Source organism: Serinus canaria, chromosome 28, assembly GCF_022539315.1.
Source record: "Serinus canaria isolate serCan28SL12 chromosome 28, serCan2020, whole genome shotgun sequence".
Classification (NCBI taxonomy): domain Eukaryota; kingdom Metazoa; phylum Chordata; class Aves; order Passeriformes; family Fringillidae; genus Serinus; species Serinus canaria.
The window spans coordinates 2252924-2277310 of record NC_066341.1 but is presented as its reverse complement, the minus strand read 5'-3'; the positions used below and the strand labels follow the sequence as shown (position 1 = coordinate 2277310).

Here is a 24387-nt window from a genome sequence, read left to right as displayed (position 1 = left end):
CTCCCATCCAACGCCTCTTTCAGCCCCTCCAGAGCCTCGCTGGCTCTGGGATGATGCTGTGGGCAGAGGGGCAGTCGCCTCCCTCTGTTTTGCATCATCCTGGAACGCAAAAAGGGGTGCAGGGGGTGGGGGGCATGGGGTGGGGGGATGTGTTGACCCTCCCTGCAGAGCCCGGTTTGCTCTGGGCCAAGTGCAGAGCTCTGTCCCGGCAGCGGGCAGATTTCCCAACGAGGGTGGCTTAGGGCTTCCTGCGGCAGTTTGCCCATTATGGCCGTTGGGTTGGGAAATGGGGGAGTGGAAAGGGGGAGCAAAGACTCGCTGGTTCCTGGAGTGAGGCAGGACGGGGTGGCTGCACTCACAGGACTGGGTTACACCCTGACGGAGGCTGGGTTCATGGAGGGGCTCTGAATGCAGCCCCTCCAACCCGCCCCGCACCGGGCACTGCACAGCCGGGACCCGCTTCGGGACCCCCAGCAGCTGCCCCAGCTCCGGTAGCCCCCCCAGGCCGGGTGAGGGGTGGCGGGCCGGGACCCAGCTGGGACCCCCAGGAGCAGATGAAACCAAGCCCGGCGCGCCCCGAGGCCGGATGATGGGCGGCGGCAGTGGCGGGGCGCGCCCGGCAGACGGAGCTGTGCGGGAGGGAGGCGGGAGCACCGGCGCGGTCCCGACATCCCTGCGCATCCCGCAGCCCCGCCGGGGATGCCGCCGCCCGCCGGGCCCTGAGCGCCGGGACGCCGGCGGCCGCCGGCCCCGCTCCGCCGCCCCCCGCCCCCACCGGAGCCGCCGCCGGGACCATGGAGTGAGTACCGGAGCCGCGCCGGGACCCCGGCACCGGGCCGCGGCTCCCCCGGGCCCCGCCGGCTGAGACCGCAGTACCGGGGAGGGGGGGAGCGGGGAGCGGGGGCCGGGGCTCGGGACCCCCGCGCCGGGGCTGCGGGAAGCTCGCTCCGCCGGCTCACGGAGCTCCTGCCGGCGGCTAGTACACCCCCGATGCCGGGGCTGGGGAGTCGGAACCTGGGGTCTTATATCCCCCTGCTCCTGGGCGTTCAGCACCCCAAAACAGGAGGCTCGCATCTCCCTGATCTGGGGATTCGGGACTCCGGCACTGGAGGTTTGTATCCCCCTTTGCTGAGGCTTGGGACCCCCAAAACCGGGGGTGGGGCTCGTATCCCCCCCCTTCGTGTGCTTGTGACCCCAAAACTGGGGGCTCACATCTCTCCAGATGCTGGAGCTCAGGACCCCGATCCCGGGGGCTCCCATCCCCTCGGTTCTGGGGCTCGGGACCCCGATCCCGGGGCCTCCCTTCCCCTGGTGCAGCTCAGCAGGTGCGGCCCCTCCCCGGTCCCGGAGGGCCGGCTCGGGGGGCAGCAGCGGAGGCCCCGCTGGGGGTGCGGGGGTGCAGAGGGTGCGAGGGGTGTCGGGGCTGGCAGCGGTGCAGGAAGCAGGGGGGTGGGGGGGGTGGGGAGGGCGTTTATTTTCGTGTTTTGAACCTGTTGTTGCTGCTGCGTGTGGTGGGGTGAGTGGGTGGAAAGAGCTGCGGACCCCTCCCTGCACTGCACCCCCAGCCCCTGCCCAGGGAAGCGGCTGTGACCGGGGGATCCTTGTCAACCGGGTCCCAGCAGAGAAGTCTGGACAGACGGACACTCTGGGAGCTCGGCCTCATCCTTTGTGTGCTGCGGTGGGGCCCTGACCGGTCGCTGGGAGCTTGGAGCCGGGCGGGTGGGGGAAGGACGGAACAGGCAGAGGCCACTAGGGGCTTGTGGCCACCGACTGTCCTAACCGCCTGCTGGTTTTGCCCCTTTAGGGACACCAGCAGCTGTTGCCAGGAGGGCACTGGGCTGGGGGGCTGCTCGAGGTGCTGGAAGCCAGCGCTGGCCCTGTCTCACCCAGGCCCGGTGGCTCTGGTGCCCACCATGGTGAACACCCCAGCAGCTGCCTGGGTTTGGCACTGGGTGTTCCTCCAGGCAGCTCGGGGTCAGCCACCCTCTGCTCCTGGTGGATCCACTTGCCACTGGCTGCTGACACCACGGGTGCTCAACAGGTCCCTCAGCACTGCCTGTCACCACCTGGGAGCCCCGAGAGGCCATGGGGCACTAGTGAGGGGTGGGCTGGGGGTGTCCTGGGCTCAGGGTGGGCTCTGGCCGATTTGGGGCTGGAACTGAGCTGGGAGCACCCGCGGGGATGTTGTGGAGATTGGGGTGCAGCAGCTGCGGGGCTGGGGAGGCAGAGAGGCTCCCTGTGCTGCTGGAGGGGCCAGAGGCAGGGCCAGGGCTTGGGGCAGCTCCACGGCGCCACAGTCCCTGCAGGAAGGAGCCTCTTTGGGGAGGAAAACGTTCGTGATTTGCCAAAAGGCAGCGGAGAGGGGAAGGGCAGAGCCGAGGGGTGTGCCGTGCCGTGCCCTGGGGAGGGGGTGAGGAGCTGCCGGGCTGGGGCTGAGCTGGGGAATGGTGCTGGACAGGCTGGTGGCTCCTGCCCTGGGCTCCACATTCACCCTGCTCTGGGCCAGCCCTCCCAGCAAGGGCCAAAGAGCCCACGGAGGGGTGCAAAGGGTTTCCCCCCTGCCAGCTCCACATACTGCACCTGCCAACGCCTCTTTTTTTTGAGTGAAAATCCACGAGTGACCCCGGGTGGGGGGCATGGCCATGAAGCAAAACAACAGAACCCCTCCAGCCACTCAGTTCCAGAGCCTGGCTGAGGGGCTGGAGGATTAGGAGGGCCCCAGGGCAGCTGGGGACATGGCAAGGTGCTGCCCCGCTGTTGGCCTGGCTCTGTGGCAGCCAATGGGTATTGGGGCGGGCACTGCTGCCTTTGCCCTGGCTCCTGCTCTGCCTTGGCACAGGCTGTGGCTGGAGGAGGGTCCTGGCTGCCACAATCCACTGGTGCCCAGGGAGCTTTGGTAGAAACTTTCCAACTCTGGTAAAGGCTGTGCTGGTCCCACTGGAGCTGCTCTTGTGCCCTCTGCTCCCGCTGCTGTCAGTGCTTGTGAGCAGCTGGAGATTCTGCTTCTCACATCTGGCTGCTCTGCTGGTTTGTTTCACTTGCTGCCTCCCCCTGGCTTTGAGGGTCTCCTTGGAGCGAGGGTTCTCCTGGTCCTGCCTTCTCTGATTGGAAGGTGGCAGTTGCAGGGGAAGGAGGGAGATTTCTGCCTGAGAAAAAACCCATGAGTGCTTTGGGAAGAGACTCAAGCCCTTGCTCTCTGCTGGCATCCAGGGAGAAGTAAAACCCAGGCCAGACCCTGCTGCCTCCTGGCCAGCAAGGAACCAGAAGGGGTCAGCTCTGTCCTGTCCCTCTGTCCAGCTGGAGCAGCACTGTCACCCTGTCCCAGAGGAGGCCATAAACCCCACAACAGCACCCCACAACAGCACCCAGCCCTGCTTGGGGCTGGCAGATCATGGGGTTCAGAGCTCAGCTGCATGACAGGGCCTCTCAGCCAGACCTGCCTTGCTGGGAGGAACTGGGAGGAACTGGAGCAGGTTTCCTGGGAAGCTGCTGCTGTTGGTGTTCCTGCTTCCTGGCCAGAAACATCCCCTTTCCCCAGGGGGGTGGGGGTTCATGGGGCTGCAGCTGGGCTGGGAGCTGAGCTGGGAGCTGTGCTGGGAGCTGAGCTGGGCTTCCAGCAGTGGAGGAGCCCCAGGAAAGCCGAGGAGGTGCCCTGGGACAGGGCTGAGTGGAGGCGCCAGGGCTGGGGCTGAGGCACAACCCAGATTCCTGCATCTCTTCAGTGCATCCTGAGACAAGCAGCCCCCAGGTCCCAGACAGGAGCCACTCTCAGGGGCAAGGATGAGCCTGGAGGAGGGAGAGGAGCCAGGTGGATCCTGCCCCAGACAGGTTTCCTGGGTTGGGCCCAGCCCCTGGGCTTGGTGCCGAGGACTGAGCTCCCTGTAGGGTGTCAGGGCTCCCAGGGGTGCCCGTGCCTTGATCCACCTTCCTGCTGGCTCCTTGGAACATCTCGTGTGTCTGTGTTCATGGCATTGCTGTGGGACAGCCATGCTGGCACACAGGAACCCAGGGATGGCTGGTGACAGGGGACAGGTGCCACATCCTGGCCAGTGCCAGCACTGCCTGTCCTGGCCAGCCAGTGCCCCTGGGGGTGGGGAGCAGCCGGCTCCACTCTCATTCATGAATCGTGGGGGGAGTTTCCTGGTGGAGCCTTGCTCCTCTAACTGGAAAGGAGCTGGAAACCCAAGTGTTTGGAGGGCACTTGAACCATTGTTTGAAAGATCTGTAATTTTCCAATCAAACTCCCTCCCCAAGCCTCCGTTCATCAAATATTCATGGGATCCATTTTCTCCTGGCACTCCCAGCCCACGTCTCAGCCCGAAGAATCAATCAGGCAGCTCGGCTTGCTCTAATGCATCTGCGTTTTCGGGAGCCTGGGGCTGCCATCTCCTCCCCCCGCCTCCCCCTGTCCCTGTCCCCTCCCCGGGCAGCGGCGGTGGCTGAGGCTGCGCAGGCAGCGGGGAAGGAGCGCGATGGCCACTGGGGTGATGCAGACAGTGTGGGGCAGGGCAGGGGGAGCCCCCTGCAGCAGCACCTGAGCAGGGTCCCCACCCTGTGCTGCCCACGCCGCTCGCTGCCCGCGCTCGTTTCTGCCCATCCCTGCCCGAGCCGCTGTCGCTGATGCATTTGCCTTCGTGGTCGATGCGTGGCGGCCCCGGGGCGGCTGCAGCCCCCTCCCCTCCCCTCCCTTCCCTTCCCCTCCCTCGCCTGCCATCGGGGGCGTTCGATCCCGGCCCCGCTGTTAATGGCTTTGTGACAGAGCTTTGCAGCCTCGCCACGGCCGCGTCACTCCGGGCCCGGCTCCCGGCATGGAACGGAGCTGGAAATCGGCGCTGATGCCTCGGTTGCTGCCTTTACCACACACCCCGGGCCTGCACAGGGCTGGTACCCATGCACAGAGCTCTCCTGAGTTCCCCCAGCTCGGAGCTGAGCGGGTGGGGAGGGAGGGGAGGTCAGCGGAGCAGAGGAGCAGCTTGAAACGGCTCTTCACACATTTGGATGAGCTAATGGGAAAAAAAGGAGGAAGGCAAATAAACATTATTGTTTCATGTCAGGCGGGAGGAGACAAAAGGTCACGGGCTTCCCTTGTGATGGTGGGAAACGGCAGCATCAGCAGGGCTGGAAAGAGCTGGAGAGCCCAGGGAGAGCACGGGTGTGTGTGTGTGAGCTCACACGTGTGTGTGGGTCCGGCCTCGGGCCTGGGGATGGCTGCTGGGAGCTCTCAGGGTGTCATCCCCCCTGAGAGGATGTCCCTGCTCCTTCTCCCTGCTCCTTGTCTGGGCTGGTGGCTCCTGGGGTGTTCAGTGGCCCTGGGATCACCTTCCCACCTTTGCTGGCACCCAGGATGGATCAAGAGCACCAGAATCCCTAAAGAGGCCCCAGTGATGCCACAGCTCTGACTGGCACTCTCTCAGGGTGCCAGGCCTGAGGAGGGCACCCCAACCCTTGTGGTCCCTCTGCCACCACGAGTATCTCCCCACATCCCCCTGAGCATCCCCCCACATCCCCTTGGCACTCTCCCGTTGCCATGGCGCCGTTGCCATGGCACTGTTGCCAGGGAACCATCACCAGGGAACTGCCTCCATCAGTCACAAGGGCCAGCTGGGCCTCATCACACCGACCCCAGACAGGTCATGGCAGGCAGGATGGGGATTTTGGGGAGCCTGGGACCGCCTCCCTCCACCTCAGCACCTGGTCCCTGCAGGCAGAGACTGGGGGGGCCGGGGTGGTCCCTGCTCAGCCCCCCTGGATGGATCAGAGCCCCCAGGGCAGGGTGTGAGCAGGCTGAGGGATTGCAGTGAGGGGCATCCAGCCTGTTTTGTGTCTCTCCCTGGGCCAGGAAGATTCCTGGCGTCTGACCTGGGAATGTGGAGACTGTAGCAAATAATGGAAAATAAAGAGAATGGAGGAGGGAGGAAAAGCAGAACAGAATGTTTCAGGAATGCTGTAAAAGTTTGGATCCATGGAACAGGGCATGATCCAGGAGAGAAACAGGGCCCAGTTCAACACCCTGGGACTGTGGAGTGCCAAGGGCTGGACTGAGAGGACCCAGAGCAGGAGGGAGCCTGTGATGATGGGGTGTGGGGTGGTGAGGGACACAGGGGACACAGGGGACACAGGGGTGTGAGAGCAGTGCCCTGCGCCTGCGCCAGTGGAGCAGTCACAGCGTCGCTGCAAACAGCACAAAAATAACCACCACAAAAGCGACACCTTCCCCGGTTGTTTTCCTGGCCTGGATTTTTGCAGGGATCCCCAGGGTGTGGGGTGAGGGGAGGACGGCGCCTCTGAGCAGCTCCCAGTTAATTGCTGACTTCCAGGAGGGAGCAGGGGGAGGCTGGAGCTCCTCTCACCCTGCAGAGCCCGTTTGAGTGGTGGGGAAGCCCCTGGGAGGGCACCTAGAGGGCTGGCACGGGAGGGCAGAGCCCAGGGTGTCATGTGTGGCACTCAGCACCCCGTGTGTGTGAAACCATCTTTGTCAAACTCCCTCCCCGGCAGCACGGAGCCCACCTCTCCATCCCTTGCTCTAGGGAAGCAAGCAGAGCTGATCCATCGCCTGACAATACCTCAGAGCCTCCCACCCTAATTAGTGCCACAGCTCAGCGCTTCATTAGCACCGTCTGGCCAGCGGCCAGCGGCTCCCGTGGCGCTGGAGCATCCCGGCCCCAGCCGGGCACTGCCCCCGCACCTGCTGCCCCGCGGCGTGGGGGGGTCCTGCCAGGCTGGGGCACCACACCTTGGGGACACACCTTGGGGACAAGGAGGGCGGGGATGGGGACAGGTGGCTGCGGGTTGGGGATAACCCCTCTGTGCAGCGCTCCAGTGCACCTGGGAGAGCCGTGCCAGGCCAGAGGGGTGGCTGCCAGCGGAGGCATCCTGGCACGGCCGGGCTGCAGAGGTGCCCAGCGGTGGCACGGGGAGCAGAGCCTGCTGTCGTGTGTGTCTGAGTGTGTCCGTGTGTCTGTCTGTGATGTGTGTCTGTGCACATGAGTGTGTCGGTGTGTCTGTCTGTGCATGTGTGTCTGTCTGTACACATGTGTGTCTGTGCACATGAGTGTGTCGGTGTGTCTGTCTGTGCACGTGTGTGTGTCTGTCTGTACACGTGTGTGTGTGCACATGAGTGTGTCAGTGTGCCTGTCTGTGCATATGTGTGTGTCTGTGTGTGCACATGAGTGTGTCAGTGTGTCTGTGTATATGTGTGTGTCCATGCACATGAGTGTGTCAGTGTGTCTGTCTGTGCATATGTGTGTGTCTATGTGTGCACAGGAGTGTGTCAGTGTGCCTGTCTGTGCATATGAGTGTGTCTGTCCGTGCACATGAGTGTGTCAGTGTGCCTGTCTGTGCATATGAGTGTGTCTGTCCGTGCACATGAGTGTGTCAGTGTGTCTGTCTGTGCATATGAGTGTGTCTATGTGTGCACATGAGTGTGTCAGTGTGTCTGTCTGTGCATATGTGTGTGTCTGTGTGTGCACAGGAGTGTGTCAGTGTGTCTGTCTGTGCATATGTGTGTGTCTGTGTGTGCACAGGAGTGTGTCAGTGTGTCTGTCTGTGCATATGTGTGTGTCCGTGCACAGGAGTGTGTCAGTGTGCCTGTCTGTGCATATGAGTGTGTCCATGCACATGAGTGTGTCAGTGTGTCTGTCTGTGCATATGTGTGTGTCCGTGCACAGGAGTGTCAGTGTGCCTGTCTGTGCATATGAGGGTGTCTGTCCGTGCACATGAGTGTGTCGGTGTGTCTGTGCCTGTGTGTGCAGCCCGGAAAGGTCACAGTCGGGGAAAGGTGTGAGCAGCCAAGAAAGGGAATGGAAATTGGAATGGAAAGCGTGAGCCAGATTGGAACGCGGGGCAGCCAGCAGCGTCCTGCTCCAGCCCCTCCGTGCTCACAGCTTCCATCTGCACCACGGCAGGAGCAGGTCTGTGTGAGAGGAGTGCTCCAGGGGCTGGGAAAGGCAGGATTTGGCCAGGACAGAGGCCAAGAGGTGCCTGGAGGAGCCGAGCAGTGAGGGCTGCTTGGCGCCAGGGTAGCGAGGAGGAAGCAGATGGTAAAAGGGAAGGGCTCAGCCTTTGTCCATGTTCCACAGTGTCTGGTTTGTTGTTTGCACGCTGTCCCAGTGATCTGCCACTGGTGTCACTCCTCACAGCTGCTCTCTGCTCTCTGCAGGGTCGTGGAGGCCAGCACCCTTCAGCAGGAGAGGCTGCAGGCCATCGCGGTGAGTCCCTGCTCAGGTCCCCACGTCCCCGGGGCATCACCTGCAGCACAGGGGGCAGAGGGGAGGAGGGTGCAGGTGCAGGAGAGCTGGGGCAGGTGCTCAGCCACAGACTGGGGGTCTCCAGCAGCTGAACGAGGACTCAGAATGGCCCAGTGGGGGCTCTTCTTGGGGTGTCACAGCTCGGCTGCACGGTTGAAACAGGGACAGAGCAAGCAACAGGCAGCTGAGAGGTTTAATTAAAGAAGCAGAGCCTTGACGAGCCCCAAGTGAGGGAAATGAGTGATGATTCCCTCCCCCTCCTTCCCCAGGAAGGGCTGAGGATGGTGCTCTCCAGCCATGCCTGGCTTGGGCACTAGTAATTGTATTAATTAGGGAGCAGTTGGGGGCCCTGCTGAGCGACCCCTCCCAGCTCAGAGCAGGGCAGGGGGCTGGTTGAACCCACCCAGTGCAGCCCCAGTGCCCAGCCCCGCCGGCAGCCAGCCCATCTCTGCCACACAAAGGGCAAATTGTTCTGGACCAGAGGAGAAAGCGCCGGGTGACGCGTCCGGGCTGGGTCTGACTCTGCTGAAATGATCTGGAGCAGCCCCAGGACGGGTGGCAGCGAGGGGGGGAACGAGGCAGAGCCCGCGAGGGCTGGCAGCTCGCTCAGTGGGGCCGGCCGAGGGGACGGTGACATTTTGAGATGGTGAGCAGTGCCCAGACTCTGCCCCAGTTCCTCCACACCCCCAGTGCCTCAGTCAGTCCCAGAGAGAGCAGGGACTCGATAGCAGCCGTGCTGTGGGGTGTTCCCGAGGTTGGGAGCCGCAGCCCCCGGGGGTTCCCCCTTGGCCCCGCTGCTCCCTGCCCGGCCATGCCCGGCGCTCACCCCCTCCCCGCGCCCACCCCGGCCCCGCCGCTCCCGTCCCTCCAGGAGAAGCGGAAGCGTCAGACGGAGATCGAGAACAAAAGGCGGCAGCTCGAGGATGACAGGCGGCAGCTGCAGCATCTCAAGGTGAGCATCCCCCCGGGAGCCCCCCGGGAGCCTCCCCGGCTGGGGAGGGCAGGACCGTGACCCCCTTGTCCTCCCCAGTCCAAGGCTCTGCGGGAGAGATGGCTCCTGGAGGGGGCCCCAGCTTCTGCCTCCGAGGAGGAAGAGGCCATGAAGAAACAGATGCAGGAGGATGAGGTGAAGACCAAGGAGCTGGAGGAAACCATCCAGAGGTAACAGGGCCGGTGTGGGGCTGGATGTTGGGGTGCAGTTAGAGGGCACCCAAGTCCCTCCAGAGACCCCTGGGGCGGGTGGGTGCTGAGATTCAGGTGGATCCCATGTGCTGGGCACAAGGTAGGGCACGCTGAGCTTGGAGCTGCTGGGAGAGGAGATCCCCCCACGGTGCTGCTGATGCTCACCCTGGAGCCTGAGCCCTGAGCCCTGGCTGAGTTCTTGCCAGCTTTTCTCCAGGGGCTGCAGCCAGACGCAGACCCTGCCCAGTCCTGCAGCCCCTCTGGGCATGGCCATCCCCAGCTGTGCTCTGCCTTGGGTGTCTGCGGGAGCCACGGGGTGGAAGACATCAAGCTTGGATGCCCAGGGGGCTGCCCAGCACCCTCGGTGGCAGGGTGCTGGCTCCCACAGACTTCTGTCCCCATCGTGGTGGCCCAGCCCTTGGGAAGGAGTAGGGGGAGGCTGAGAAGGGAGATGGCTCAGCCCCTGCCCACCCCCCTCGTCCCTGGGCAGCCGCAGGCGGGGCCCGGAGCCCCGGCTGGGCTCGGAGGTGTCCCGGCAGCGCAGCAGGAATGCAATCAGTCACGGTGGTGCCGCTAATTACCGAGCATCGGTGCAGAGAGGGGTCAGGCACGAAGGGGCCTTTGTGTCCGGCTAATGGCGCGGTGCATTCCTGGCCGGCGCCGTGTGAGGAGCCCGGGGGAGCTCTGCCGGGGGCAGCAGCCGATCCATGGGGACTCCCCCGACCTCTGCTGCGTCCCGGTGGGGCTGTGCTGCCAGGCTGAGAACTGGAGATTGCCCTCGTGGAAGCTGAACACGTGCTGGAGCAGAACGATGATGGAGCAGCCCTGCCATGGCCACCGAGTGTGCAGGGGTCACTCCCCCTGCCCAGTGCCCATGGCAGGGTCTCTGCCATCCATTGGTGCTGACCCCGTTGGCTTTTGCTCTGCAAAGAGGCAGTGACAGCCATTCCAGAGTCTGTGTGTCCCTGCACCTTGCGAGCCCAGGGGACAATCTGTGTGCCCCTCTCCCCTGCACTGTGTTGCTGCACCACAGTTACCTGTCCCACACTCCTCTCAGCCCTGGCTCTCCCTGCAGGCTGGAGAAGGAGCTGGAGATGCTGGAGAACAGCAGCTCAGTGGCTTCGACCAAGGAGAACCTGGCAGAGACAGCAGCCAAGGAGGAGAAGAAGGCTGAGGCTGTCCCCAACACGCAGAAGGTGGGCATGGCTGCTGGCCATGGGCAGGGCTGCCAGCACTGGGGTTGGGGTGCCCAGCCTTGGTGGGCATGGGGGGGTGTGTGGGTGGTGGGTGTGGAGGCAGAGGGTCTGGGGCAGGTCCTGGAAGCTCCTATAACCTCTCCCTTCTGTTTTGCAGAGTCCTCTGGGCACAGTTAAGGGTAGGTGAATCCTGATTCCCCTCGGCCATGTTTCAGCACCAACTGTGCCCTCCTCCTGCTGCCCTGAGGCCAGATGGGTGGGGAGAGCCAGACAAGAGCCCTGTCCCCATGTCCCCTCCCGGGCAGTGGTGCCCTGGGTGGGGGAGCCCTCCCAGGTGCCAGCCATGGGGGGACACACTGGGGCCTGACCCGTGGGCACACCAGGCGCTCGTGTGGGCTCAGGCAGTCATGTCTCCTCTCCATCTCCAGCTGACAAGAGGGTCTCCAGCAGCCCCCTGAAGGCAGTGGAAGGCAGTGAGATGATGAAGGCGGGTAGGTGCCCGCTGCCCTGGGAGGAGAGCTCCTTCCAGGCTGCTTCCCCCTCCCCTCTGCACCTCGCTGCCAGCGCAGCCGCTCCCGCAGCCGCTCGATGCCTTTCCAAGCCCAGGGCACAGAACATCCCTCATTGGTTTTGCTTTCACCCCACGGCTGGTTTGTGGCTCAGGGTCCTTCTGCCTCAGCCCTGCTCCATGTCTCTGCTCCAGTTTCATCATTCCCACTCTGTTTGCAGCTTCTCTGTGCAGGGCTGAGGCAGCAGAGTGCCAGGCACAGAGAGCTGTGGGGCACATGGGGAGCTGGGGGGCTGCAGCCAGCTCTGCTGCTGGAGGGGTTTGCTGTGCTTTGGGGCAGTGGCTCAGAGCAGACCATGGGGCAGAGCCCATCTTGGCATCCTCGGAGCTAAGCACCATGCCCAGGGCTGAGGGGACCCCGCTGCTGGCAGGGGCTGGCCAGGAGTGGAAGGAGAGATGCCAAGAATCACCCATCCCATGGGGGCAGAGGGGCTGCGCCAGCACCAACACCCTCAGTGGGGGTTGCACCTCCCTGAGCATGAACCTGGCTCCCAGCCCAGGCCCTAAGGGCAGCACTGCTCACTGCCTGGACAGACGGACACAGCTCAGCCCCAGAACCACAGCAGCCCTGGAGGTAAGGTGGTGCCAGCAGCACCAGGATGGACAGGAGTCCCAGGAGGAGGGATGTGCCAGGGATGTCACACCTGCCTCTGCCATTGACTGCTCCTCGCTGCTGCCTTGCTAACACTGCTGAGCCCTGCTGGGCACCACTGAGCCCTGCTGAGCCCTGCTGGGCACCAGTGAACCCTGCTGGGTTTTGCTGAGCCCTGCTGGTCACTGCTGAGCCTTGCTGAGCCCTGCTGAATACCACTGAGCCCTGCTGGGCACCACTGATACCTGCTGAGCCCTGCTGGGCACCGTTTTGGCCTGCTGGGCACCGCTGAGCTCTGCTGGACACCACTGATCCCTGTGGAGCCCTGCTGGGCACTGCTGGGCACCACTGAGCCCTGATGGGCACCGCTGAGCCCTGCTGGGCCCTGCTGATCCCTGCTGAACCCTGCTGAGCACCTCTGAGCCTTGCTGAGCACCACAGCGCTTCCGCCACACGCCGTCCCACTGCCAACCGCAGAGCGAGGGACAGGGAGGGCCAGGGCCACCATAACAGGCGCTGTCCTCTTTGTGTCCCAGCCATGTACTCGGTGGAGATCACAGTGGAGAAGGACAGAGTGACTGGGGAGACCAAGGTCCTGTCCAGCACCACCATGCTCCCCCAGAACCACTGTCTGCAGGGGGTCAAGGTGTACGAGGATGAGCTGAAAGGTACGGGCCAGCCCACAGCGGTGGCAGGGGACAGGGAGCGGCCACCTGAACATCCCAGCGGGCACCCAGCAGGGTGAGGAAGTGCAGGGGCTGCTCCTGACAGCTTTGCCAGCTCTGTGAGGGCAATCCCTCACCAACTCCAGTCCAGTGGATTGCAGAATTGTCATGGCAGCATGGTGTGGATGGCTCAGATGGGCCAGCCCTGGTTTGCACATCATGACCCTGCACTGCTGGAGAGCAGAGAAGAGGATCTGTGGTGTCCAAGACTCAGGAGCCTGTCCCATGGGCACCATGTTGGCCTGTCCCACAGGATGGCAGCCGGGACCGTGGCTGATGGGGATGGTACAAGTGCAGCAACATCTGGGAACCTGCTCCAGAGAGCCTCGTGAAACCCAAGGGACCATCGTGGTGGCAAGGACCAGCCATGGAAGTGGGGCATCCTGCTGGAACTGTGCTGTCTGAGTGGACCAACCCCCTCTTCAAGGAAAACAAAGCCATTCAACCCCTCTGTGTGGCCCTGGCAGGCTGGTCACTGTCCCTCACTCAGTGCCTGCCCACTGAGGCAGCTGCACTGACCATCACATCATGGCCCAGGTCAAGTGGAAAACACACCGAGCCCTTGGCTGCTCTGGCCATGACACACATCTCTGCCTCCAGTGCCACGAGCAGTGGGGTGGGAGAGCACAGGGCCACCACCTGCAATGGTCCTGCTGGATGTGGTGGGAGCACAGTGGGGCAGCAAGTGCCCAGCATCACTGGGGGCTCAGAGGTGGCAGTGGTGACCTGCTGCAGAGTGTCACACTGGCCCTGGCCGAGCTGGCTGCCAGCAGACACCATCCCAGCATGGGCAGCTTGGCCTGGCAAACGGCCGTGGCCCCAGCAGGACTCGCTGAGCCTGAGGCTCTGGGAACAGCTCCTTCCACTGGGCTTTTATTTCAGTCTCCCTGGCTGCTGCCAGGCAGGAGCCAGGTGATGAGAGAGGGTCTGGCAGCAGCTGCGCTGAGGGGAGGGTTGGGATGCCGTGGGAGTCCCAGCCTCAGTGGCAGGACCTTTGGAGAGGGGAAGGTCACTCTGTGACCACACAGGAGCCGGGGCTGAGTGGGTCACACCAGCAGGAGCTTTGCCAGGTCATCTGGTGCCCCCATCCCGAGCCCCTCTCACCCTCCCTCCTCTTGTCCCCGCAGTGGTGCATGCGGTGAGTGCCGAGGACGGGGCCCTGCAGAACGGGGCTCACCCCCTCAGCTCCTCCGAGGTCGACGAGCTCCTGCACAAGGCGGACGAGGCCACCCTGAGCGAAGCCGCCGGGCGCCAGACCCCGGCCAAGGCCGGCAAGGGCGGTGGCAGCGCCCCCGGCAGCCAGAAGCCGACGCCGCGGAGGGAGATCACGGGGCTGCAAGCCAAGGTGCCACCGGGCGAGGGGACAGAGGCCAGCCAGGAGCAACCCGTCACCATGATCTTCATGGGCTACCAGAACGTGGAGGATGAGAACGAGACCAAGAAGGTGCTGGGGCTGGAGGGCACCATCAAGGCGGAGCTGGTGGTGATCGAGGATGCCGAGAGCAAGGCGGAGCCGGCACACAAGGACCACACGCCGCCCAACGGCACCGCCCTGGAGCCGGCGGCCGCCCAGCCCCTGGGCGAGGAGGGCTCGGGCGGGCAGAAGCCGGGTGCCAACGCCACAGATGCCAAGGAGGCCGAGCAGGAGACAGACGTGAAGAAGCAGCGCTGCAAGTGCTGCACGGTGATGTGAGCCCCCGCCGAGCCCCTTCCCCCCCGGGCTCCCCCCCCCACCGGACACGGCCCTTCTTTCTGCAGAACCGGGGAGATCCAACGTGGTGCCAATGGGGCCGGGGCGATGCCCGCCCCATCCGCCCGATGCCAGCCCCGTGCCGCCCCCCACCAGCGCTGCCTGTGGTATTTATTAGTGACCCCCCTCGCCCCACGGTGCGCCCACCCCATCACAGCCCCGCCTCATCGCCACCGGCAGCGGGGCCGTTCCCTCTGTCACCGACACTGTCCCACCCCCGTCGGAGGATGGAGCCGCCGGGCAGGGGATCGGAGGACGACGCTGTGTCCGTGGATGACTCCCCGGGAGCCGCCACCAGCGGGACCCACCCTCGGCCCAGCCCGCGGTGGGCATCGGAGCCAGCCCTGTGCCAGCCCCTCCCTCTGTGCCTCCATCATCCGCTCCTCCAGCGGGGCACGGCCGGGCTCTGCTGGCCGCTGGCTGCCCGTGGACATCTCTGCTCCATCTCGTGTCCTCACCCCCGCGCTCCCCCAGCCCTCGAGGGCAGGGCGTGCCCAGGGCATGGAGGGCAGCGTCCATCCCTCCCTGGTACTCGGCTGTGGTGATGGCCAGGGCAACGTGAGGCTCCTGCAGGGCCAGCCTAGGCTGTCCCCAGGCCTGCTCTGCTCCTCCCGGGCTCAGCTCCACGAGTTGGAGCCCTCACTCTGCTGCTGGCAGTGACAGCCATTCCTCTGTCTCGGCTGCCAGCCGGTGCCACCGGGCTCTGCCAGCTCAGGGGGCTGAACTGTGCCCGTGTCCCCCTGGGGCAATGCCAGTGAGGGAAGGGCAACTTGGGGGTCCAGCCTTGTGGGGCAGGAATGGGCTGGGGGGTCCTGTGTTTCCTCGTGGCAGCATCCTCTTCCCTTCCTGCTTGTGCCACTCAGCAGCTTTGCAGAGCCACGTTCTGAGGTCCTGGGCTGCAGCTTTGGGTCCCCCAGGGGAGTGGGGCAGCCCAGTTGACCCCAGTACTGGCACTGGGAGCTGCCAGGGGTCTGGTGTCCCACAGAGGGCAGCCTCCCTGCTGCCCACCCTGCACCCAGCCCTTCAGTGGGGATTTCACCACCAGCACCAGCGTTTCCTCCCCACTGAGACCAGCTGGGGCAGGCGGGGGGGCCCCCATGGTTTTTGGTTCCCAGTGCCCACATCAGCTGTCCCTGAGCTGCAGCAGCCAGGCTGGCAGTGCCCAGAGGTGCAGCCACTAGTGAGGGATCCTTGTTCAAGTGTGAGAGGGTTCCTTGTGCTGTGAGGCTGGGCAAGTCCCCGGGGATCCCCCAAAAGCTGCGTGGAGCAGCAGCCAAGCTGCCCAGCCCACCAGGACACCGCTGGTCAAGCAGCCAGGGACAGGGCTCAGCTCCCCCAAGGATGGGCCTTCCTTCCCCACAGACCCCTTGTGTGAGCAGTGACACCCCCTGTCCCCATGCCATCCCCGTTGTCCCCCAGGTACCACCCAGGCTGCAGATTTCCCCCCACTAGAGTCACTGCAGGGCTGAGGGGGGGAGGGCTCATGGTGCCACCGCTGTCCTGAGTGCCAGCCAGGCACCCAGAGCCCCTGGGAGAGGCAGGGCTGGGGAAGGGGGCTTTGGGAGGGCACTGCCAGGGGGAGGGGGGCCTCTCCTGCCCCATCCATTGCTGGGCATCGCTGGAGCCCCATTGCTGCAGAGCAGGGCAGGGGCTGGGTGCCACAGGGCCCCCACAGTCCTGGAGAGAATGTCACCTCTTGCCACCCCACATCAGGGGCCAACACCACCCATCCCATCCCATCCCATCCCATCCCATCCCATCCCATCCCATCCCATCCCATCCCATCCCATCCCATCCCATCCCATCCCATCCCATCCCATCCCATCCCATCCCATCCCATCCCATCCCATCCCATCCCATCCCATCCCATCCCATTCCACCCTGGGCCCTACAATGCCCCCAGCCCCAAGCTGGGGCTCCCTCCTCCCCTGGCACCCCCTGCCCCTCGGTTGGCTTTGACCCCCAGCCCCATCCGGCCCCGGGGGTCGTGGGGAGCAGGACCAGACCCCCGGGCGGAGGTTGGGGTGTGAGAGGAGGGCGTGGTGGGCCTGGCATCGTCCCCACCCCGCCCCACAGCGCCCCTGTCCCCTCCCAGCTCTGCTGAAGTGCACTTCCCGTGCCCCTGAGCTTTTCACTTGTGCCGAAGCCGTTTGAAATCCCTTCCCTTCCCTTTCCCATCCCATCCCATCCCCCCCCACCCCGTTGTTTGTAAAACACCCAAAACCGAGCAAATAAAACTGTGTGAACAACCAGCCTGGAGGCACCGATGGGTGGGAGGAGGCTGGGCTGGGCCTGCTGGGAGGATGGGGGTGGAAGGTTTGGGATGGGTTCTGCTGTTCCCTCATTGTGTGGGCAGAGGATGGGGGGAGAGAGGGGTACGGGGTACCCAGGATGCTGGGAGGAAAGGGATGAGGGGGGATGCTGCCCAGGTAAAGGTGACATGGCTGCCCAGGTAAAGGGGACATGGCAGCCTGGTCTCCTGGCTGCCCCCAGGTGCCATCACCACGTGGCCATGGGTCTCTGTCCATCCCTGTGCTTCTGGTCCTGCTTCTGCCCAGGGCTGGGATTATCTCCTGGGGCAGTGGGGCCTCAACCCTTGCTGGTGCCAGCCCAGGTGCCAGCACACGCCCTGTGCGGGCGTGGAGTGCTCCTGGCTCCTTGGCATCACCTGTGGACTTTGGCTCAGCCCCAGGGTAGAACAGGCTCTGCTCACCTGCCCGGAAATACAGAGCAGCCTGGCAGCCACAGCCACCAGCCACTGTCCCCAGGCCGGGCAGTGCCACCCCAGCGGGAGCAGGGCACCAAGGGGGTAAGTGGGACCCCCAGCACCCACAGCTGGGCTGAGCTGGGTCTGTCTGACACCAGTGCTGTGTTTGGGTGGCAGTGGGGCCAGGAGGGGCTTCCTGGCAGGAGTGGGCTTTGCTGGGGGCAGAGGGGACAAGGACAGGGATGTCCCACAGTGACAGGGCTGAGTGCCTGGCACGGCATCGCCCGCTCGGCTGTGACATCCCGTGCCAGGAGGGAGGGCAGTTCTGGGCATGGGCGATGTCACCCACTCCACGGGGATCCAGCCAGATCCAGGCACCAAGAGCACCGAGGACGCTGTGCCACAGCCCTGCCTTTATCGTGGGAGCTGCCAGAGCTATGCAGAGCGGGTGGCATGTCCCCAGGGAAGGAGGGAGCTGGGACTGGCAGTGCCAGGGCTGCTGTGGCAGGAGGGCACCCGCCTGTGCAAACACAGGGCTATCAGCTGGGAGGGCCCGAGGTGTGACAGGAGAGCCCGGGCTGCTCCTGACTCAGGGCTCTGCTGCCATCCCCTCCTCTGGGGCTAACAGGGTGGGGGGAGAGCAGGACATGCAGGCTCTGCTGAAGCTTCAGGGCTCCTCAGTGCCGTTCGTGGAGGGGCAGAAAGTGCTGGAGCAACGTCTGTGGCTGCATGGCACGTTGGAGCATCAGGGCACCACGGGTCAGAGCCAAGGGCAGCCCCCCGGACATGGGACCATCTGCAGCAGGGTGACTCCAGCACAGGAATTTGGGGACAGGCCACTGAGCCCAAGGTGGTTCTTGGAATCCCCAGAGCTCCCTGGTGCTGAGCTTATCAGGGCCCTGCAGGCACCCCCCGCCCCCCCCACACCCCAGCGCTGCCCCGCCCTGGCAGCCAGAGCTCAGCTGGGAGCCCCGGGGGCATGGGGACCCCTGCCCTGACAGCTCCATGGACAGTAAGTGCAGCGTGCAGGGGGCTGAGGGCAGTGCCAGGCGCCGGGGGGACGCTGTGTGCCCCTGGCCACGCAGGGATGGGGGCACTGAGGGTGTGCAGGGAGGGCTGGCGCTGTCTGGGGTGGGCACCAGAGGGACATGGACGCCTGCTGGGATGTTTGTGTGCACCAGCCCGTGTGGGGCAGCCCTTGGCTCAGGGGGGCACAGGGGGGTGCACTGCAGCTCTGTAGCCCTGTGTAGAACCCCCAAGCTGGGGGGACCCTGGAAGGCGCCCCAGATGTTTCATTATGGGGGGGGGGATCCCAGGCCAGACTGGTGGCAATGTCATCTGCTGTGCCCAGCACCTCCCACGGGGCTTGGCTGGGTGGGGGGCAGCCCAGGACCCCCGAGCCCCCGCAGTGCCACAGCAGCAGAGGGAGCTGGGGGAGGTCGGATGTTTTGGGTGCAGCTCTGGGAGGGGCCGTTCCGCTTGCGTGGAGCCGGCAGGGAGCCCTGATAAGAGCCCAGCTGGTTTCTGTGTCCCTGCTCCCCTCCTGTGCCAGCGCTCCCCGGAGAGGGGGTCTCCTTCCAGCCGGGATTTCATCCCCCCCAAACATGGTAAGAGGCGTGGGCAGAAGGTTTTCATTATCCTCGTCATTTGGGGCAATAAAAGAGCAAGAGTGAATCACAGCAGGGGAATTAACAGGTAAATTCAGCCAGGCACAGCTTCAGGAAGAGAGGCTGAGCCACCAGGGCTGGGCACAGGGCTGGGCAGCACTTCCAGCGGTGAGGCATCGCCTGGGGCTGGCCAGGATGTCCCAGCTAATGAGACCCACGTGCTCCTGCCCCAGGAAAGGTTTAAAAAGCTTCTGGCTGGGACCCAGCCCCGTTTGCTTTGTGGGAGGGAGGATGGTGCGTCCCGGGAGGGCTGGAGGTCCCCAGAATCGCTGCAGGAAGGTAGGAGGCAGGCACAGAGTGCTCTCGGCTGGGGATGAGCCAGGATGCTCCAGATGCAGGGAACACCGGGCACCTGCCTCCGCCTGGGCCAGCCCCATCCAGAGCTGTGCTCGCCAGGACCGTGGCCCCAGGCTCTGGGCTGCCCCTGCTGCCACCGTGGCCTTGCTCCAGTTTTGCTGCACATTCCCAGGAGGCTGTGAGTGCCCAGGAGAGGTGCCCAGCAGTGACAAACCCCGACCTGCTAGGGCTCACAGGCACCGGCAAAGCCATGGCTAAACCTTGGCAAATAGTGGCACAGGACGTGGTGCTGGCTCCAGGCACAGCTTGTCTGCAGGTGACATGTGTGTCGCCAGTTCTGGAGCCAGGGATGGCATCTGCAATGAGGTGGCAGTTGCTGTCTCATGGGGGACCCACCTGTGCCTTCCCTCCCTGTCTGGGATCTGCTGTTCCAGCCGGATCTGGAGGATTGACCCGAGGCTGGGGCTGTTCTCTCCTGCCCTGTGTGCCAGGGGGGTTAAAGTCCCCTGGTTTTATGAGCCATGAAACTGTTTTTATGACCCCAGTTCCTAGAGCTGGGCTATTTGGAGGCTCCTTTCTGGAAATGGCACAAGATATTCCATGCAGGAGTGGCACCACCTCTCCCTGCCCATGCTGCCCAGGACTGGAGCTCCCTCCCTGCCCTGGGCACATGGAGAGGCCGAGGCTGTTGGTGCCCAGCTGGATGTGGTGCCACCAGGGGCTCGTGGCTGAGGTCCTGCTGCCTTTGGAGGTGCAGGCAGCACTGACTGCCTGGGCAGGTTTGGCTGTGCTCCCTCAGAACCCAGCCAGGCTGGGGGACAGAGGGCAGGGGGGACTTCTGGGCTGTGTGGCAGCTCCTGTTGGGAATGGTGCTTTGTGGTCTGGCTGCTCCTCGGGGCAGGCTGGTGTGGCAGTTTCTGTCCCATGCTGAGGACAGTGGTACCAGGCTGCGAGAGGGGCTGCATCTCAATCTCTGCTCCTTCTGCTGTTCCTAATGGCTGCTCTCCCCTCCTGCTTGCAGGGCCAGCCAGGTCGAGACCCTTGGCCTCTGCTGAACTGGGACTCTCAGGGCGACCTCAAAACTGAGCAGTGGCCCCTGTCTGGGACAAGGTTGGCACAGGAGTGACTGTTCCCAGGAGATGGACAGAGTCACCAGGCACCTTGTGTTCCAGCTGCCACAGGCCTCGCACAGGCACGACTCGCTGGCAGACCTGAGGGCCAGCAGTGATGATGATGTCTTCAGCTCTGCTCAGCACAGCAGCCAGAGGCTGGAAAATGGCTACAGCTGGAAGAGGAGGTCCCAGTCACCCTCATATTTCCTGGAGGGTGGAAGAGATGTCTGGACCCCATCCCCAGACAGAGAGTCCAAGCTGGAGGTGGTGAGATCGGGAAGCCTGTACGACCTCCGGGCTTACAAGGGTGAGAGGAAACCCTCCAAGCTCTATGATGATGAGGAGCAAGACCTGTACAGGGTCCCTCCACCCAACATCTCACCTGAGAAAGCCAGGGAGCTCGAAGATGAGAGGAAGGAGGTCATCCGGAGCCAGGCCATGAAGAAAAGCTCCACCATCGCGGAGAGGTGGAGCTCCATGGATGAGCTGGGCTCCATCAGCACCAGCGTGGGCAGCCAAGGTGAAGGCAGGCACACAGGCAGTGGCCCCACCAGCTTTGCCATCTGGTTTGACAAACCTTCCCCAGGCAGGGCTGCAACTCCCGTTGACCCTGAGAATATTGACACGGAGCAGATCAACTTCTCTGCGGCTCGGCAGCAGTTCCTGATGCTGGAGAAGACCAACCCAGGCTCATTTTTCAGCCCAGGGCAGCAGGCCATGTCCCCAAGGCCAGAGTCAGTGACAAAAGTCTCCAGAGAAGAGTGGTACAGCCCTGAGATGGCCACGAAGGGTACGAGAGGCTACAGCAGTGCTGGTGCATCAAGCCAGAGTGGGAGAGACAAGAGCGTTTACCAGGTTTATGGTGTGTCCTCATACAAGACACCCGAGAAGGAGGAGGTTTATGCTCCCAGAAAAGCTCACACAGAAAGGTCATATCCCATTGGGAAGACATCCATCCTGACCAAAGCAGGGTCCAGAGAAGACCTGGACTCTGGATTAGGTGAGATGTATACAGAAGCCACTGCAGGCTATGCCAGCGATGGAAGCACCTCCAACGAGACCTTCAACGTGGATTTGAGGGCCAGCAGCAGTGGGCCAGGCAAGGAGATGAGGGTCAGCAATGAGACACCCATTGAGAGGGAGATCCGCATGGCAATGGAAAGGGAGGAGAACCTCTGGAAGGAAAGGGGGATCCAGCGGCTGACCTCCGGCAGCGAGCTGGTGGAGATCCAGACCAAGCCTGTCCTCAACATTCACTCGTCTCCCGGCCCAGGCAGGAAAGGGAAGGACAGAGGCCGCGCTTCCCTTTATGTCCAGAGGGAAATTGAACAGGAAACGAAGCGTGAGGAAGATCTGAAGAGGCAGGGGAGGCTGCTGGGGGCGTATGACAGAGGGACGCAGCAGGAGCTGGAGGAGCGCAGGAGGGTGTTCGAGCAGGAGGAAGCCCCCCCAGAGAAGCCCACTCCCCTGAAGCGGGCAGAGGAGAGGAGGAGCTGGGTTAAAGAGTTTGTGGTGGAGCAGCCCTTGAGCCCCAGCCCTACAGAAGACACCAGGGCTGGGAGAAGCATTCCCAGCTACACAGCGAGCATCGCCCACTTCCAGCTGTCCCAGCCGCGCTTCGCCGCCAGCGAGAGGAGCCGGGAGCAGCCCTCGGTGTCCCAGCACGCTTCCGCCAGCGCCAGCAAATGGGGGAGCGAGGATTCCTGGGGAGGAAAGCTTCCCGGCTCCACCCCGAGCCCCAGCAGCACTGCTGTCCTGCCCAGAGAGTACTTGAAGCTCTCCTTCTGGAAGCCCAAGGTGTCCTTCGTGGAGGACATGGGCACGCAGAGCCCGCTGCGCAGGGAGGACGGCCGGGAGGAGCAGTACCGGCTGCGGACCTGGAAGCCGCAGACGTCGGCGCTGATCGAGGAGGAGATCCGGAGTGACCTGCAGAGGGAAGAGGAGCTCCAGGAGCAGCGGAGGCGGCTGATGGACATCTACAGCAGTGCTGGTCCCCAGGAGGGCTCCCGCTCCCGGCACAGCTCTGGTAAGGGAACAGAGGGACAGAGAAATGATTTGGTGGGATGCCTGTAAGGATTCCGGTGTGCTGGTAGCCGGTTGTCCTGGGAGAACTTGATACCAGCACACTGGAGTCAGCAGAACTGCTGCTGAGGAGGGATAGGCTCTGCAGGATTCCAGAGCTGCTCAGGTCTCAATGAGTTTGTGTCACGTTACAGCAGCAAACAGGGCTGGAAGGGCCCAACTAATGCATTTTTACCCCTTGTTCCTGCAGTCCCTGCCTGGGCCCCAGGCATGGGGTCCACCAAACCTGCTGGACCTGCTATGGAGGCAGGTTTGGGGCAGGGGCCTGACAATCCTGTGGGTCTCCACCCCCTGGGAGTGGAGCTGAGGTCACCCCCCCATGTTCTTTCTCTCAAAGCTGCCTCAGGTGCAAGTGGCAACTACTCAGTGTCCGAGTCTCCTGCCTCCTCTCCTGCCTCACACCAGCCGGGGATCCTGGGGCTGATCTCATCCTTCACCCCGCTGAGAGTGACCAGTTCCTCCCAGGGCAGTGCAGAGACCCTCACCCCTGACTCATCGCGTTCCAGCCCCTTTGAGGAGCGGAGGAGGAGGGTGAAGGAGGATGGAAAGGTGAACATTCCCACCTTGCTTGTGCCAAGTGGTGGGGGGCTTGAGCCTGGGGGAGACTGGTAGCTCTAGGGCTGGAGGTGGCTGTTCCTGACTCCCAGCTGGAGCTGGAGATCCAGCTGCTGACCTCAGTGGGACACCTGGTGTTGGTGGCACCATCAAGGGGCCATGTGAGCCCCCCAGGCAGCACCTGCTGTTCAGAGCTGCCAGCATTGGGTGGGACTGGAGAGGAGCAGCAGCTTCCTCCTGTGGGGAATCCTGGCCTGGGATGTTCCCCTAACCCCAGGGAGGGCTTGGCTCCATGTGCTGCCTTCTCTTGCCTCTCCTGTGCCCCTGCTGGGAGCCAGATCCAGCAGCCTCTGGATATTCCCCTGCCAGGCTGCCATTATCTAATCGTGTTTTCCTCTTTCCACAGTACGCAGGCATTGAACCCATCGACAAGGTCAACACAGAGGTAAAGCCCTGACACCTCCCACCTTCCCCGGCTCCCCTCACTCCTGGAGGCTTTGTGGGATGGACGGGGGGGACAGGACAGTCCTGGCTCCCATGGGCACCACTCGGGTGGACCCTGGGTCAGGCAGAGCGGGCTGGGGAGCTGGCAGGGGATGGGGAGGGGCGGGGGGCAGCTCTGCCAACCAGATCTTGTGAAAGTCTCTTCTTTATAAAGACGCTGCACGTTATGGTCTCTGCAGGTGGTGGAAAGCACCCGAGTGTTTCGCCACAAGAGCGCCATGGCCCAGCGCTGGGAGGCGGGGCAGTACGTGCGGGATGAGGACTGAGGGACCCCGGGCTGGGGGCTGGCCCTGCTCACAACCAGCTGATGTATGACCTACATGATCAGTTCCACCCTTGGCCATCGCAACAATCAGAGACGTGAACCCTGCTAATCAATCTGGTTTATTGTTAAACTGATAATCCTTCCATGCAACAGATCAGCTCCTTCCTCCTCCTCCTCCTCCCTGCGGGGTGGAGAAACCCTTTTTTTTTTCTTAAGAGGGAAAAAATTGGATCAGTATCTTTTTAATCATTTCCGCCTGGAGCCAGCCAGGTGAAATCACCCGATAATTCACTTTGCCCCTCGGGAGCTGTGTCTCAGGCTTACAAAAAAGCTGTTTTATTTCTCAGTGGTTTTAGGTTTTTAAGTACTGCAAGGCTGAGCATTGCCTTGGGGGTACGTGAACTGAGGCCTCTGGATCAGTGTTGCCATGGGACTTGGGAATCAACATTGGTTTAACTCCTGTGATCCATGGAGATGCAGCAATAGAATATAAAAATATACATAAATGCTGTTTATTTTGCTAATTTATTAAAGAGTTGTTATACTCCCTCGGTCTTCCAGGCCTGTTTTGTCCGTCTGCTCCACTGGTTTTGTTCCGGTGTTTCAGAGGAGCCCGGGGATGGGATTGGGGGTTGGGATGCGGGGCTGGGGCCGGAGCCTTCCGGGGGCTGCGGCTGGGGGAGCACCGGGGTCCCACCGGGCGGGCCTGGGAACACCCGGGGCCGGTGGGAGGAACCCCTGAGCGGGGCGGGGGCGGCACTGCAGGGTGGCACCGGCTGGGCTTGAAAGTCCCGTTCGACCCCAACCGCGCTGCGCCCCGTGCCCGTCCGCCCGCCCCCGCTAGGGGGCTCCCGGGCAGCGCCCGCGGCTCCGGTACGGATCCACTGGGACCCCGGTACCGACCCCTCCGCAAGCGCTGACCGAGTCCGGTACGGATCC

At 63.5% G+C, this 24387-nt stretch overlaps 2 protein-coding genes across 5 annotated transcripts; both read left to right on the top strand.

Moving 5' to 3' along the window:
• The first annotated feature begins 739 nt into the window (after positions 1-739).
• On the top strand, positions 740-16511 carry PALM (paralemmin). Of its 3 annotated transcripts, XM_050986061.1 has the most exons (9): positions 740-799; positions 8159-8207; positions 9118-9198; positions 9277-9407; positions 10504-10624; positions 10782-10803; positions 11053-11115; positions 12321-12452; positions 13637-16511. In XM_050986061.1, the coding sequence occupies exons 1-9, from the start codon at positions 795-797 to the stop codon at positions 14200-14202; spliced, it is 1170 nt and encodes a 389-aa protein (XP_050842018.1). In that variant the 5' UTR covers positions 740-794; the 3' UTR covers positions 14203-16511. The 3 variants fall into 3 exon arrangements, with proteins under 3 accessions (XP_050842018.1, XP_050842019.1, XP_050842020.1); XM_050986062.1 differs by lacking the exon at positions 12321-12452; XM_050986063.1 differs by lacking the exons at positions 11053-11115; positions 12321-12452.
• A 1376-nt stretch (positions 16512-17887) lies between these two features.
• On the top strand, positions 17888-23996 carry MISP (mitotic spindle positioning). Of its 2 annotated transcripts, none has more exons than XM_050986060.1 (5): positions 17888-17978; positions 19952-22068; positions 22462-22673; positions 23086-23124; positions 23363-23996. In XM_050986060.1, the coding sequence occupies exons 2-5, from the start codon at positions 20070-20072 to the stop codon at positions 23447-23449; spliced, it is 2337 nt and encodes a 778-aa protein (XP_050842017.1). In that variant the 5' UTR covers positions 17888-17978; positions 19952-20069; the 3' UTR covers positions 23450-23996. The 2 variants fall into 2 exon arrangements, with proteins under 2 accessions (XP_050842017.1, XP_009095143.3); XM_009096895.4 differs by lacking the exon at positions 17888-17978 and adding an exon at positions 18409-18573.
• Positions 23997-24387: the final 391 nt, after the last annotated feature.